This window comes from Haliotis asinina, chromosome 15, assembly GCF_037392515.1.
Source record: "Haliotis asinina isolate JCU_RB_2024 chromosome 15, JCU_Hal_asi_v2, whole genome shotgun sequence".
Taxonomy (NCBI): domain Eukaryota; kingdom Metazoa; phylum Mollusca; class Gastropoda; order Lepetellida; family Haliotidae; genus Haliotis; species Haliotis asinina.
The window spans coordinates 47,274,182-47,286,237 of record NC_090294.1 but is presented as its reverse complement, the minus strand read 5'-3'; the positions used below and the strand labels follow the sequence as shown (position 1 = coordinate 47,286,237).

The 12,056-nt window shown below is 45.3% G+C and overlaps 2 protein-coding genes across 2 annotated transcripts; one reads left to right on the top strand and one right to left on the bottom strand.

Moving 5' to 3' along the window:
- Window positions 1-2,801: 2,801 nt before the first annotated feature.
- On the top strand, window positions 2,802-3,529 carry LOC137264863 (uncharacterized). Its single transcript, XM_067800207.1, has 2 exons — window positions 2,802-2,900; window positions 3,182-3,529. The coding sequence occupies exons 1-2, from the start codon at window positions 2,802-2,804 to the stop codon at window positions 3,527-3,529; spliced, it is 447 nt and encodes a 148-aa protein (XP_067656308.1).
- Window positions 3,530-10,344: 6,815 nt separating this feature from the next.
- LOC137265056 (uncharacterized) lies at window positions 10,345-11,133 on the bottom strand. The gene is made up of 2 exons (XM_067800378.1): window positions 10,890-11,133; window positions 10,345-10,679 (listed from the first exon to the last, which is right to left on the bottom strand). Exons 1-2 carry the CDS (start codon window positions 11,131-11,133, stop codon window positions 10,345-10,347), a joined length of 579 nt encoding a protein of 192 aa, XP_067656479.1.
- Window positions 11,134-12,056: the final 923 nt, after the last annotated feature.

Below are 12,056 nucleotides of genomic sequence, written 5' to 3'. Positions count from 1 at the left end.
CCAATTCAGGTAGATCTATCGTATTTTCACAAGGTGAATTTTGTGTTTGGAATCCTGACATAGCGATCTAAATTTATTTCGTAATTTGTCCGATTTAGACGAGATGTAGCTTATTTCCTGACAAAATACATGATTATATTTAGTGGCATCGCAGAGATGGGTATGTTTTTGTAGGTTAGGAATGCTTCTATATTCATGCACCGCTTCTATTATCCCCCAGGCGAAAATAAGGTTAATACATTTTCCAAATTTTATTTGAAATTATGCTGTTCTGAAAGTGTTACGCTGAGGTAAATGTTTCCTTTTTCAGGGATTGGGAAAGAGAACTTTGACAGTGGGCCATGTTTAGGATTATTAACGTTTTCCTGAATTTTGAATAGTCCACTGCCCTTGTATCAATAGCAAACTTCCAAAGTTGAATGGGACATTTTTCATTCTAATGTGCAAAAAAGCCCCTGCCTTTCCCTAATCCCGGTATATTTGTCATGTTCACAACAACGGAATTTCTATATGGACGTGTCTGTACCGTGAAAACGTCTCGGGGATTTAACCATGATATCCTTCCGAAATACTTATTCTGTGAAATAAAACAATATTTTCATGTGTAAATATTTATTCTTAACGCTTGTATTTTCTTACCGTATATTACACTGTAATCAGAGAAGATTTCGGCTTATATTATGATGGGGGAAAACCTTTGGATAATATTGCGACCGTCAACTGTGACCACAATCCTCTCCATTTTCCGTTGCGGAATATGACCATGATAAATAATGATGATTTCCTTAATTTACTTTTGCGGTTTGGATAGATCTGCGCCTCGTTATATATCGCTGTATGTATTCCTCTTTTAAACAGGAGTATTTCCGATTCATTTTGCGCTGGAAACAGCTGAAATACATATTCTTTAATTATCCCTTGCAACAACGAAGTAGAAACGAGTTCCGTGCGTCCGCAATACGTTGTCCAAAGCATATATCATAAACTGTTTGTGATAACTTAACCAACCAACCTTGACCAAACTTGATACACATGTCAATATATATAGATATATATTTTAAATTACGTCATGTGGCCCTGTATGACTGTCACGGGTCTATAGGGGACATATCGTTTGCATTTCTGTTGACGTATGAAAACTGTTCGCATTTCCTGTTAGCTAAGATAAACACTGCAGTGGCGTTCACTAACAAATGTGAATATTTGTTTTTAGAAGCAGATTTGTTATGTTTATTTCACGCGGATCCAGTTGATTATATCCGTCAGTAACTCTTGGTGTTACAGTACAGTACATCAGTTGTAGACATGGGTATAGGTCCATCATGGTATTCAGATTTGAATGCAGAGATCGATTGGGTCTTATTTATGTTAACTAAACTGAGGAATCAAACAGTGAAAATTGTATGTCAAAGTAGTCTTGAGGGATTAAATCAAGTAAGGTATACATTCCACCACCATCCAGTAGTTGGTTGGCGAGACAACTTCTCTACCAGATTTTAAAATGTGATTTTCATAATAAGATAAAAACCTCCTGCAGCAACATTCTCAACTTAATGCTTGATACCTGATACCTACAACCTCCCATCCTTACAAATACAGGACCTTGTCCTCCTGGGACCCTGAGGTCTAACCACCACGACCCTCCCCATGTTTCCCCCCTCAACCGCCCTACCCCAGAGTGTAAAGTCTCTTGGAAAGGCCAGAGATCACTGTCTCAGAAGCACAAGCCTAAGGCTGTGAAGGTATAAAAATCACTTTTCAAATTATTACCCAAATAAAAATACTAAGATATGGTTTGATATTAGTAGAACCCAGCAGACCAAGACAGTGTGGCAAATAATATCATTCCAAAATCTGAATTTGGCCATGTAGCATCATGTAATCTCTACTGGTAATTCATTGAGAGATGCTTGTTGGGAGATTGTGAGAGGCCAAGAGACACACACTGGTGATGGCAATTTTCGATTATTAGGTACACTAGATTGTTGGAATGTCTTTTATTCTGTATTGATCATACGCTAAAACTGTCATGATCTAAAAGTGTTCCCCTGTCAAGAAATCTGCTGCCCGCCCTCACTCCCCAGACTTCAGCCAGCCCAGCTTTAAGCACCCACAGGTAGAGACTCATTAGTAGCTGCTGTGACCTCAGAATAATTGTGTCCTTGACCATTCCAGTAGCTTCAATTCTAACCTCAGAATAATGTGCCCTACACCTTTCCGGTATTAGTTAGTGCAAAACCTAATCCTGTTGTAGGTAGAATTTGTTCTGAACTCAGATTCAGTAAAGACTAGTAGAGTCGATGTAGTTCAGTTGACTAATGTTACTGGAAAACTTTTTCTTGTCATGTATTTTCTCACAATTTGTAAATAAATTTTAGGAGAGGGGTCTCCGGGTTTGGTATGATGAAGACAAGGTTAGTATTTCATTAATTCAAGGACACTGACAGTAACTATATCTGTAAGTTTTCCTACAGTCTTTCCGTATTGTAACATTTCTTACTTGACATTAGCTTTGGGTAAATTGCATTTTCCCAACTGCATGTTGCATTTTATTGTTCTTGTGGGTCAAATCCAAAGGCTTTGTAACCCCATTCTTCCCATTCCAGGATGACACAGACTCTCCTTCACAGCACCCCTCCAACAGGAAGAGTTGTCACGTGGACCACCTGGCTGAGAACAGTCTGGTTCCAGAAGACGATGACTCTCCATGTCTGCCTTCCCCTCACCGAAGGAGGAACCGCCACACCAAGCTGAAGACAGACTACCGAGCCGAGAATGAACTGATTCCAGTCTTTACCAGAATGAGTCTGGAGGATATCTCCAGATCTAATGCTGATGCTTTTGTTGCTGCTGCTGATGCTGATGTAGCTTCAGATATTCAGGGGGCTTCTTCAAAGAAAGTCAGTACTGATGTTTCTGTCTTTTAGGTCCCATTTGTGTGTGTCCAAATAAAAATGTCTTATGTCTAACCATCACAATGAAGAAAGTAATGGCATTAAATTGCTACCAGTACCAGATATCAACTATTGTTAAACACCCTGTATTCCTCGTGATTCATAAATCCATGTTAAAAGGTTCTTGGGGAACATCATTTAATGCATGTGCATTGAGTAATGACTTGTGTAGATGCTGTGAGTCTTTTTTGTCTGCTGTGATAAAAACACTGTGTTGTCTGTTGCAGTTACAGGAGTGTTCTCGCAAGAGGAAGCTGGATGACCTGAAGCAGGAACTGAGCAACAAGCAGCGCAAGGTGGAAGCTTCCCGTCTAGAGCTCCAGGCCACCATTGACAAGAAGCTGAAAGAGCTGAGGCAGGGCATGATGATGCTGAAACAGGAAGTGATTGAGAGGGAGAGGAATGAGAGGGCATCCTTCAAGGTTACCATGGATACACAGAGTGGCCGACGCAAGGTGTGGAGGAGAAAGCAAGGCAACTCCTCAAAACAGAAAACGTCTGGCCGGCCACGCCCACTAAAGAGACTGCCTGAAAAGTCCCATCCTCCAGGGAGCACAGAGGCAGCCTCACAGTGATACGTCACTGGTAAGTGGGAGTGGCATGTTAAGTTTTCATTGGTTGATAGGCTAGGTATACAAGTAGGTGTTTGTATGTAGGTGTATGAGATATATGTGGATGTAGTATGGTTAAGTTGGTCGCTTGTTGGGTTTATGCACATTGGTAGAGTGGGTGGATGGGTGGTTTTATGTTGCTTGGTTACATTGGTGGATGGGTAGTTTTATGTAACTAGGTTAAGTGAATGAATGGATGATTTTATGTAAGGAAGTTTAGTGGGTGGATGGGTGCTTTTAGAACAGAACAGAACAGAACTTTATTACGCTCAGGCCGATATCCTCGGCATATGAGGTACAAATGGCATTAAAGTGTCAACATAGCGGAATAGTGGTTCGCTGGAAGTTTTTACAGTTTGCATGATACATTTGCAGAATTTGCTTAGGTTTCTCAGGACAGATATCTTTTTACATGTAAATAGTGATCTAAATTTTAACATGTTTGGTCTTTTTACAAAGTTACTGGGTATATACATTGATCTTTCTTTTCTAAAATGTATACATTTAAAAATATAATGAAATTCATCACCAACGTCATTTAAACAACATAATTTACATTTTCTCTCATCTTATGTGACCTGTTTAAGTGGGTGTTTTTAAGTAGGCTAAGAGGGTAGATGGGTGGCTCTATATACTCTTGTTAAGTGGGTGGATGGTTTGTTTTAAGTAAGCAGGGTGGATGGGTGGTTTTATGTGAGTAGGTGGATGGCTTGTTTAAAGTAGAGTGGACAGGTGGGTTGTTTTTGTAAGTAGGTTGAGTGGGTAGATGGGTGGTTTTATTTAAGTAGGCTGAGAGGGTGTATTCGTGGTTTCATATACTCTTGTTAAGTGATTGGATGGTTTGTTTTAGTAAGTATGGTGGATTGGTGATTATATGTAAGTTAGTTTAGTGGAAGGATCAGTGGTTTTATATAACCTGGTTAACCTGGGAGGATGGATATAACCTGGTTACTCTGGGATGATGGATGGGTGGTTTTGAAATACTCTTAATATGTGGGTGGATGGTTTGTTTTAAGTTGGTAGAGTAGATGAGTGCCATTGAGTGGGTTCATGTAAGTGGGTTAGTCGGTAGTTTTATATAATCTGTTTAAGTGGGTAGATGGGTGGTTTTATATAAGCATGCTAACACAGTGGATGGGTGGTTTCAAATACTCTTCTAAAGTAGGTGAATGGTTTGTTTTAAGTAAGTATTGTAGATTGGTGGTTTTAGGTAAGTGGGCTAAGAGGAAGGATGGGTGGTTTTATATACTCTTGTCAAGTGGGTGGATGGTTTGTTTTAAGTAAGTAGGGTCGATGGGTGGTTTAAAATACTCTTCTAAAGTAGGTGAATGGTTTGTTTTAAGTATGTATTGTAGCTAGGTGGTTTTATGTAAGTGGGCTAAGAGGAAGGATGGGTGGTTTTATGTACTCTTGTCAAGTGGGTGGATGGTTTGTTTTAAGTAAGTAGGGTCGATGGGTGGTTGTATGTAAGGAGGTTTATTGGATGGATGGGTGGCTTTTATAAGTAGGTTAAGTGGGTTAAATGGTTGGTTTATGTAAGTGGATGGACGGATGGTTTTATGCTGGTAGATTAGATGGGTGGATGGGTGGTTTTATGTGAGTAGGTGTAATGTAAGTAGGTTAAGTGGATGGATGGGTTGGTTTATGTAAGTGGGTGGATGGGTTGTTTCAAGTATGTAGGCTAAGAGGGTGGATGTGTGACTATATGCTCTTATACAGTAGGTCAATTGTAAGTAATACTTACTTAGGTAAGTACTGTGCATGGATGGTTTTATGTATGCATTATAAGTTGGGGGTTCATTCGTTATGTATAGTCTGGTTTTATGTAGTCTTGGATGATTCAGTTAATGTAAGTAGGTTGTGTGGATGGATAGAGGTATGTAGTCTGGTTAAGTGGGTTAATCAGTGGTTGTATGCAAGTAGGTTAAGTTGGCTTTTTGTTGGTTTGATGTAAGGAGGTTATGTTAACTTTGTGCATGAAGTAGTTGAATGTGTGTTTGTATGTTGTGTAGATAAGTGGGTGTGTTGATTGTTTGATTAAGTAGGTGAATTAGTGGCTTTATTAAAGTACTTTAAGTGAATGAATGGGTAGTTTTATGTAACTTGGTAAATTGTGTGGATAGGTGGTTTTATGCAGTTAGGTTTAGAAGATAGATGGGGGGTTTTGTGCAACTAGACTAAGTGTGTGTATCAATGGTTTTATGAAAGTAGGATAAGAAGGTGGTTTTATGTAATCTGGTTAAGTGTGTGGATGGGTGGTTTTATGTTATTAGTTTGATGTACTACTCTGGTTAAGTGGATGGATAGGTGATTTTATGTGACCCACTGAAGAGTGTGGGTTAGTGGTTGGTGGTTATATGTAAGTAGGATTTATGCAAGTAGGTTTTGTAGGTGGATGAGTGGATGGGTGGTTGGTGGTTTTATATAAGTATATAAGTAGGGTGAATGGGCTGTTTTATGTTGTCTGGATAAGGTTTTTCATAGGTGTTTTTTTTTTTATTTTTTGCTAAAGTGAGTGGGTGGATGGTTTGATGTAGTGGAGTTAAGTAGGGAGGTTTTATGTAATCTTGTTAAGTGGGAAAATGACTGGTTTTACTGTGTCTGGTTTAGTGGATGGGTGGTTTAATTGAGGTAGATAAACTGGGTGGATGGATGGTTTTATGTAGATTCTATAGTTTTTGCATGGCAATCCTTCTGTTGCTCCTCATCAATGTCCTCTTGTTCAAATATAATGTTCCATTAACATTTCAACCCCTTCAATATTTCAACTCAGTCAGTAAGCAATTACAATAAATATTTCCTAGAACCTAAAGCTGTGTGTTTGTTTTCTTGTATCAGATTCGTTAAAATATGCCATTGATTTACCTCGAATGTCATCAGACAATTGTTTGACTACGGTGTGCTTTGCTAGCACTAATTTCTTCTGTGGGAATTATGCCCTCAAAGTTTGCAGTGTGCGTAGAGGCACACATATTTGACAGCCTTCTACATAACCAGCAGAGGTCAGTGCAGAGGGTACACAGTGAAGGTATGCTACTGGCCAGGGTATTTATAAAGTCACCCATTTGACTGCTGTGTACATAGATATTATATTGCCTCTGTGGAGGGTACACACTGAAGGTATGCAACTGTCCAGGGTATTTATAAAGTCACATATTTGACTCCCATGTACATAGCCAGTAGAGGGTCAGCACAGATTGCCTCTGTGGATGGTACACACTGAAGGTATGCAACTGGCCAGGGTATTTATAAAGTCAAATATTTGACTCCCATGTACATAACCAGTAGAGGGTCAGCACAGATTAAGTCTGTGGAGGGTACATAGTGAAGGTATGCAACTGGCCAGGGTATTTATAAAGTCACCCATTTGACTGATGTGTACATAGGTATTAGATTGCCTCTGTGGAGGGTACACACTAAAGGTATGCAACTGGCCAGGGTATTTATAAAGTCACATATTTGACTCCCATGTACATAGCCAGTAGAGGGTCAGCACAGATTGCCTCTGTGGATGGTACACACTGAAGGTATGCAACTGGCCAGGGTATTTATAAAGTCAAATATTTGACTCCCATGTACATAACCAGTAGAGGGTTAGTACAGATTGCCCTTGTGAACGGTTAACAGTGAAGGTATGCTACTGGCTGAGAGGATTAGTAAAGTCACATATTTGACTCCTGTGTACATAGCCAGTAGAGGTCAGTTCAGATTCCTGCTCTTGATAGTATACTAGGAGTTTGCCCTGAAGATGTAAGACGTTTTTCGTGGGACTGCTGTGCATAGAGCCAGTACAGGTCAGTGCAGACTTCATGTATACTTGACTTCATGCAACTTGTCCTGTGGATTTGGTAGCATCATATATTTGACTATCTTGTGCAGACGAGTGCAAAATACCTCTTTAGCAGTGAGTGAGTATGGCTTTTATGGATTTGTGCAATCATATAGGAAATATGAGTAAGTAGTATTTGCTGATGTTACTCATTTGAGAAAGTTATTTTGTCAGTCATAATGACTGGGTGTAGTGAAAAGAAACTCCCAAACCCTCCATTCCCCTGAACCAGTCTTGCCATCCTGTCTTTCCCATCCTCTCCCTTCCCCACTCTCCTTCCCCACTATCCTTCCCCACTCTCATCCTCTCACTACCCTACTGCCATCTTCTCCCTTCCCATGCCCATCCTCTCCATACCCACTGACATCTGTCCCTTTCCAAAGACCACCCTCTCTTCCATACTACCATCCTCTCCTTTCACTGCCACCTACACCCTTCCAAACTGTCACCCTTTCCCTTCCTTACTGCCAGCCTCTGCCTTCCCTACTGCCTGTCTCTCCTTCCCCACTGCCAACCTCTCCCTTCCCTATTGCTAACCTCTCCATTCCCACTGTCACCCTCTCCATTCCCTCATCAGTTTCTCTCTTCCTTACTGTCACTACCAGCCTCTCCCTTCCCCTCTCCCACCTTCTCCCTTCCCCATTCACTTGCACAGTCTGCCTTTACCGTGCACACCTTCTCCTTTCCCTACTGCCTCCTTGCCCCTTTCCCACTGTCATCCTTTCCCTTTCCCCACTGCCAACCTTTCACTTTCACATTGCAAACATCTGAGACTCTTCTCTTCTCCGTTCCTCTCCCTTCCCCAGTGTCTCTTCTCCCATCCCTCCTACCACCCTCTCCTTTCCGTTTCTGCATTTCCCTTTCCCCACTGCCAACTCCCTTTCACACTGTCACCTTCTTTCTTTAAACTGCCACTACCTCTCTTGCCCACAGTCATCCTCTCCCTTTTCCATCCTACATTCCCCCCTTCTTCCCCTCCCCCCTCCCCCCCCCACCTTTCAAACTGCCACACCCAACATTTCACATTGCCACTCTGTATCTTTCCTTCCCCCACCCTCTCCCTCTCCCACTGCCAAACTCTACTTTCCCCACTGCTACTATCTGCCTTCCCTTCCTCACCCACTACCTTTTCCAATGCCACGCTTTACATTCCACATCGCCACTGTCTCCCTGCAACCCTCTTCCTATCCTACTGCTATCCCCACCCTTCACCACCTTCATCCTCTTCCTTCCCCACTCGAATCCCATCCATTCCTAACTAGAACTAGTACTCTCTCCCTTCTCCACTTTCATCCCCTCCTTTCCCATTGTCACCCTTTAACTTCCCCACTGGCATTCACAAACTTTCACATCGCCATCCAGTCCATTTCCCACTACCATCCCCTCCCTTCCATACAGCAACCCTGTCCCTTCCCCACTAGCACCCTCTTCCATCTCCACTACCATCCCATCCCTTCTGTTCTGGCATTCCCACCCTTTCACACTGCCATTCCCTTTCTTTCCCTCTGTCATCCTCTAGCTTCTTCGCTACCACCCTCTTTCTTCCCCAATGCCATCCCCTCCCTTCCCCACTTCCACCCTCTCCCTTTCCAACTGGCATCCTCTCCCTTTCGAACTTCATTCTCCGGTGCCACTATCTTCTTCACTGCCATCCTCTCCCTTCCCCACTGTCACAAACGCACTTCTCTACTGTCATCCTCTCCCATCCCATCCTCTCCCATCCCGTCCCCTCCCTTCCCCACTTTCATCCACCCCAATCCTTCCTGTCACTGTCTCCCTTCTCCACTGTCATTCTATCCCTTCCAATTGCTACCCTCTCCCTTCCCAAATGGCATCCGTAAACTACCCCACTGCCCTCCCTTTCCTTCCCCACTGCTGTCTCCTTTTTTCCCACTGCTTTCCGCTCCCTTCCCAATTGTCATCCCCTCTCTTCCACCTTTCATCCCTTCTCTTCCCTATTGCCACCCTCTTCCCTCCCTACTGCCATCCCCACCCAAGAAAACTGCCACTTTTTCCCATTTCCAACTTTCATCCCCTCTACATCCCACTGCCATTCCCTCAAATTTCAATTGGAACCCTCTCCCATCCCCACTTTCATCCCGTCCTTACTACCCTGCAACCCTCTCAATTTCGCCACTGTCTCTGTTTCCCCACTGTCATCCCCACTGCCATCCTCTCCCTTCAACTATGCCGTACCCTCAATTTGCCAATGCAAACCTCTCTCTTCCCCACTGCCACCCAGTCCTTTCCCCACTGCCGTCCCAGCCCTTCTCCACTGCCACCCTCTCCCTTCTATACTGCCACCCTCTCAATTTCCCACTGCCACCCTCTCCCATTTCCACTGCCACCCTCTACCTTCAATGCTGCCATTCTCTCCCTTCCCCACTGCCAACCTCTCAGTTGCCCACTCCCACCCTTTCCCTTCACCACTACCACCCTCTTTCTTCCCTACTGCCATCCTTTCCCTTCCCCACTGCCACCCTGTCCCTTCTATACAGCCACACTCTTTCTTTGCCACTCCTACCCTCTCCCTTGCCCACTGCCACCCTCTCCCTTCTCCACTGCCATCCCTTCCCTTTCCCACTGCCACTCTCTTCCTTCCCCACTGTCATCCCCTTCCTTCCCCACTGCCATTCTCTCCCATCTCCACTGGCATGCTATTTCTTTCCCACTGCCCCTGTCTCTCTTGCACACTGCCACCTTCTCACTTCTATACTGCCACACTCTTTCTTTCCCAGTCCCACCCTCTCCCTTCTCCACTGGCACCATCTCCCTTCTCCACTACCATCCCCTCCCTTCCCCACTGCCCCTCTCAACCTTCTCCACTGCCATCCCCTTCCTTGCCCACTGCCACCCTCTCCCCTGTCCACTGGCACGCTCTTATTTTTCCCACTTTCGCTCTCTCTCTTCCAAACTGCCACCCTCTCCCTTCTCGACTGCCATCCTCTCCCTACCCAACTGCCACCCTCTCTCTTGCCCACTGCCACCCTCTAATTTCTCCACTGTCATCCTCTTTATTCACCACTGCCACCCTGTCCCTTCTATACAGCCACCCTCTTTCTTTCCCAGTCCCACCCTCTCCCTTCTCCATTGCCACCATCTCTATTCTCCACTGCCATCCCCTCCCTTCCCCACTGCCCCTCTCTACCTTCTCCACTACCATCCCCTTCCTTCCCCACTGCCACCCTCTCCCCTCTCCACGGGCACGCTCTTTCTTTCCCACTTTTGCCCTCTTTCCACACTGCCACCCTCTCCCTTCTCCACTGCCGTCCTCTCCCTTGCCCACTGAAACCCTCTCAACTCTCCACTCCCATCCTCTCCTTTCCCCTCTCCCACCCTCATTTCTATTTCTATATTGCCACCCTCTTTCTTTCCAACTCCCACAATCTCCCTTGCCCGCTGCCACCCTCTCCCTTGCCCACTGCCACAATCTTTCTTTCCCAGTCACACCCTCTCCCTTCTAAACTGCCACCCTTTCCCTTCTCCACTACCAACGTCTTTCTTCCCCACTGCCATCCTCTCGCTTGCCCACAAAACCTCTCCCTTCCCCACTACCACCTCTCCCTTCCCCACAACCACCTATACCTTCCACACTGCAGCCCTCTATCTTTCCCTCTGCCATCGTCTCCCTTCTCCACTGCCATCCTATCCCTTGACCACTGCCACCATCTTCCTTTCCCACTGCCCACTGCCACCCTCTCTCTTCCCCACTGCCACACTCTCCCGTCTCCACTGCCATTGCCTCCCTTTCCTACTACCACTGTCGCCATTCACTCTCCCTTTTCCACTACGACCCTCTTTGCACTGCCATTCCCTCCCTTCCCCACTACCACTGTCTCCATTCACTCCCCCTTTTCCACTACGACCCTCTTTCTTTCCCACTGCCACCCTGTCCCTTCACCACTGTCACCCTCTTTCTTCCCCACTGCCACAATCGAATCTCCCTTCCCCACTGCCACTGTCTCCATTCACTCTCTTCTTTCCACTACGACCCTCTTTCTTTCCCACTGCCACCATATCCCTTCACCACTGTCACCCTCTTTCTTCCCCACTGCCACACTCTTTCTTTCCAACTGCCACCCTCTCCCCTCTCCACTGCCATCCTCTCCCTTCCCCACTGCCACTTTCTCCATTCTCCACCACCACCCCCTATCTTTCCCAGTGACACCCTCTCCCTTCTCCACTGCCATCCTCTCGCTTGCCCACTGCCATCCTCTCCGTTCTCCTCAGCTATCCTCTCCCTTCTCCATTGCCACCGTCTTTCTTCCCCACTGCCACCCTCTCAATTCTCCACTGCCATCCTCTACCTTGCCCACTGCCACCCTCTCCCTTCTCCACTGCCATCCTCTCGCTTGCCCACTGCCATCCTCTCCATTCTCCTCAGCTATCCTCTCCCTTCTCCATTGCCACCGTCTTTCTTCCCCACTGCCACACTCTCAATTCTCCACTGCCATCCTCTACCTTCCCCACTGCCACCCTCTCCCTTCTCCACTGCCATCCTCTCGCTTGCCCACTCTAACCTCTCCCTTCCCCACTGCCACTGTCTCCCTTCCCCACTACAAGCCTCTATCTTTCCCTCTGCCATCACCTCCCTTCTCCACTGCCATCCTATCCCCTGACCACTGCAACCATCTTCCTCTCCCACTGCCCACTGCCACCCTC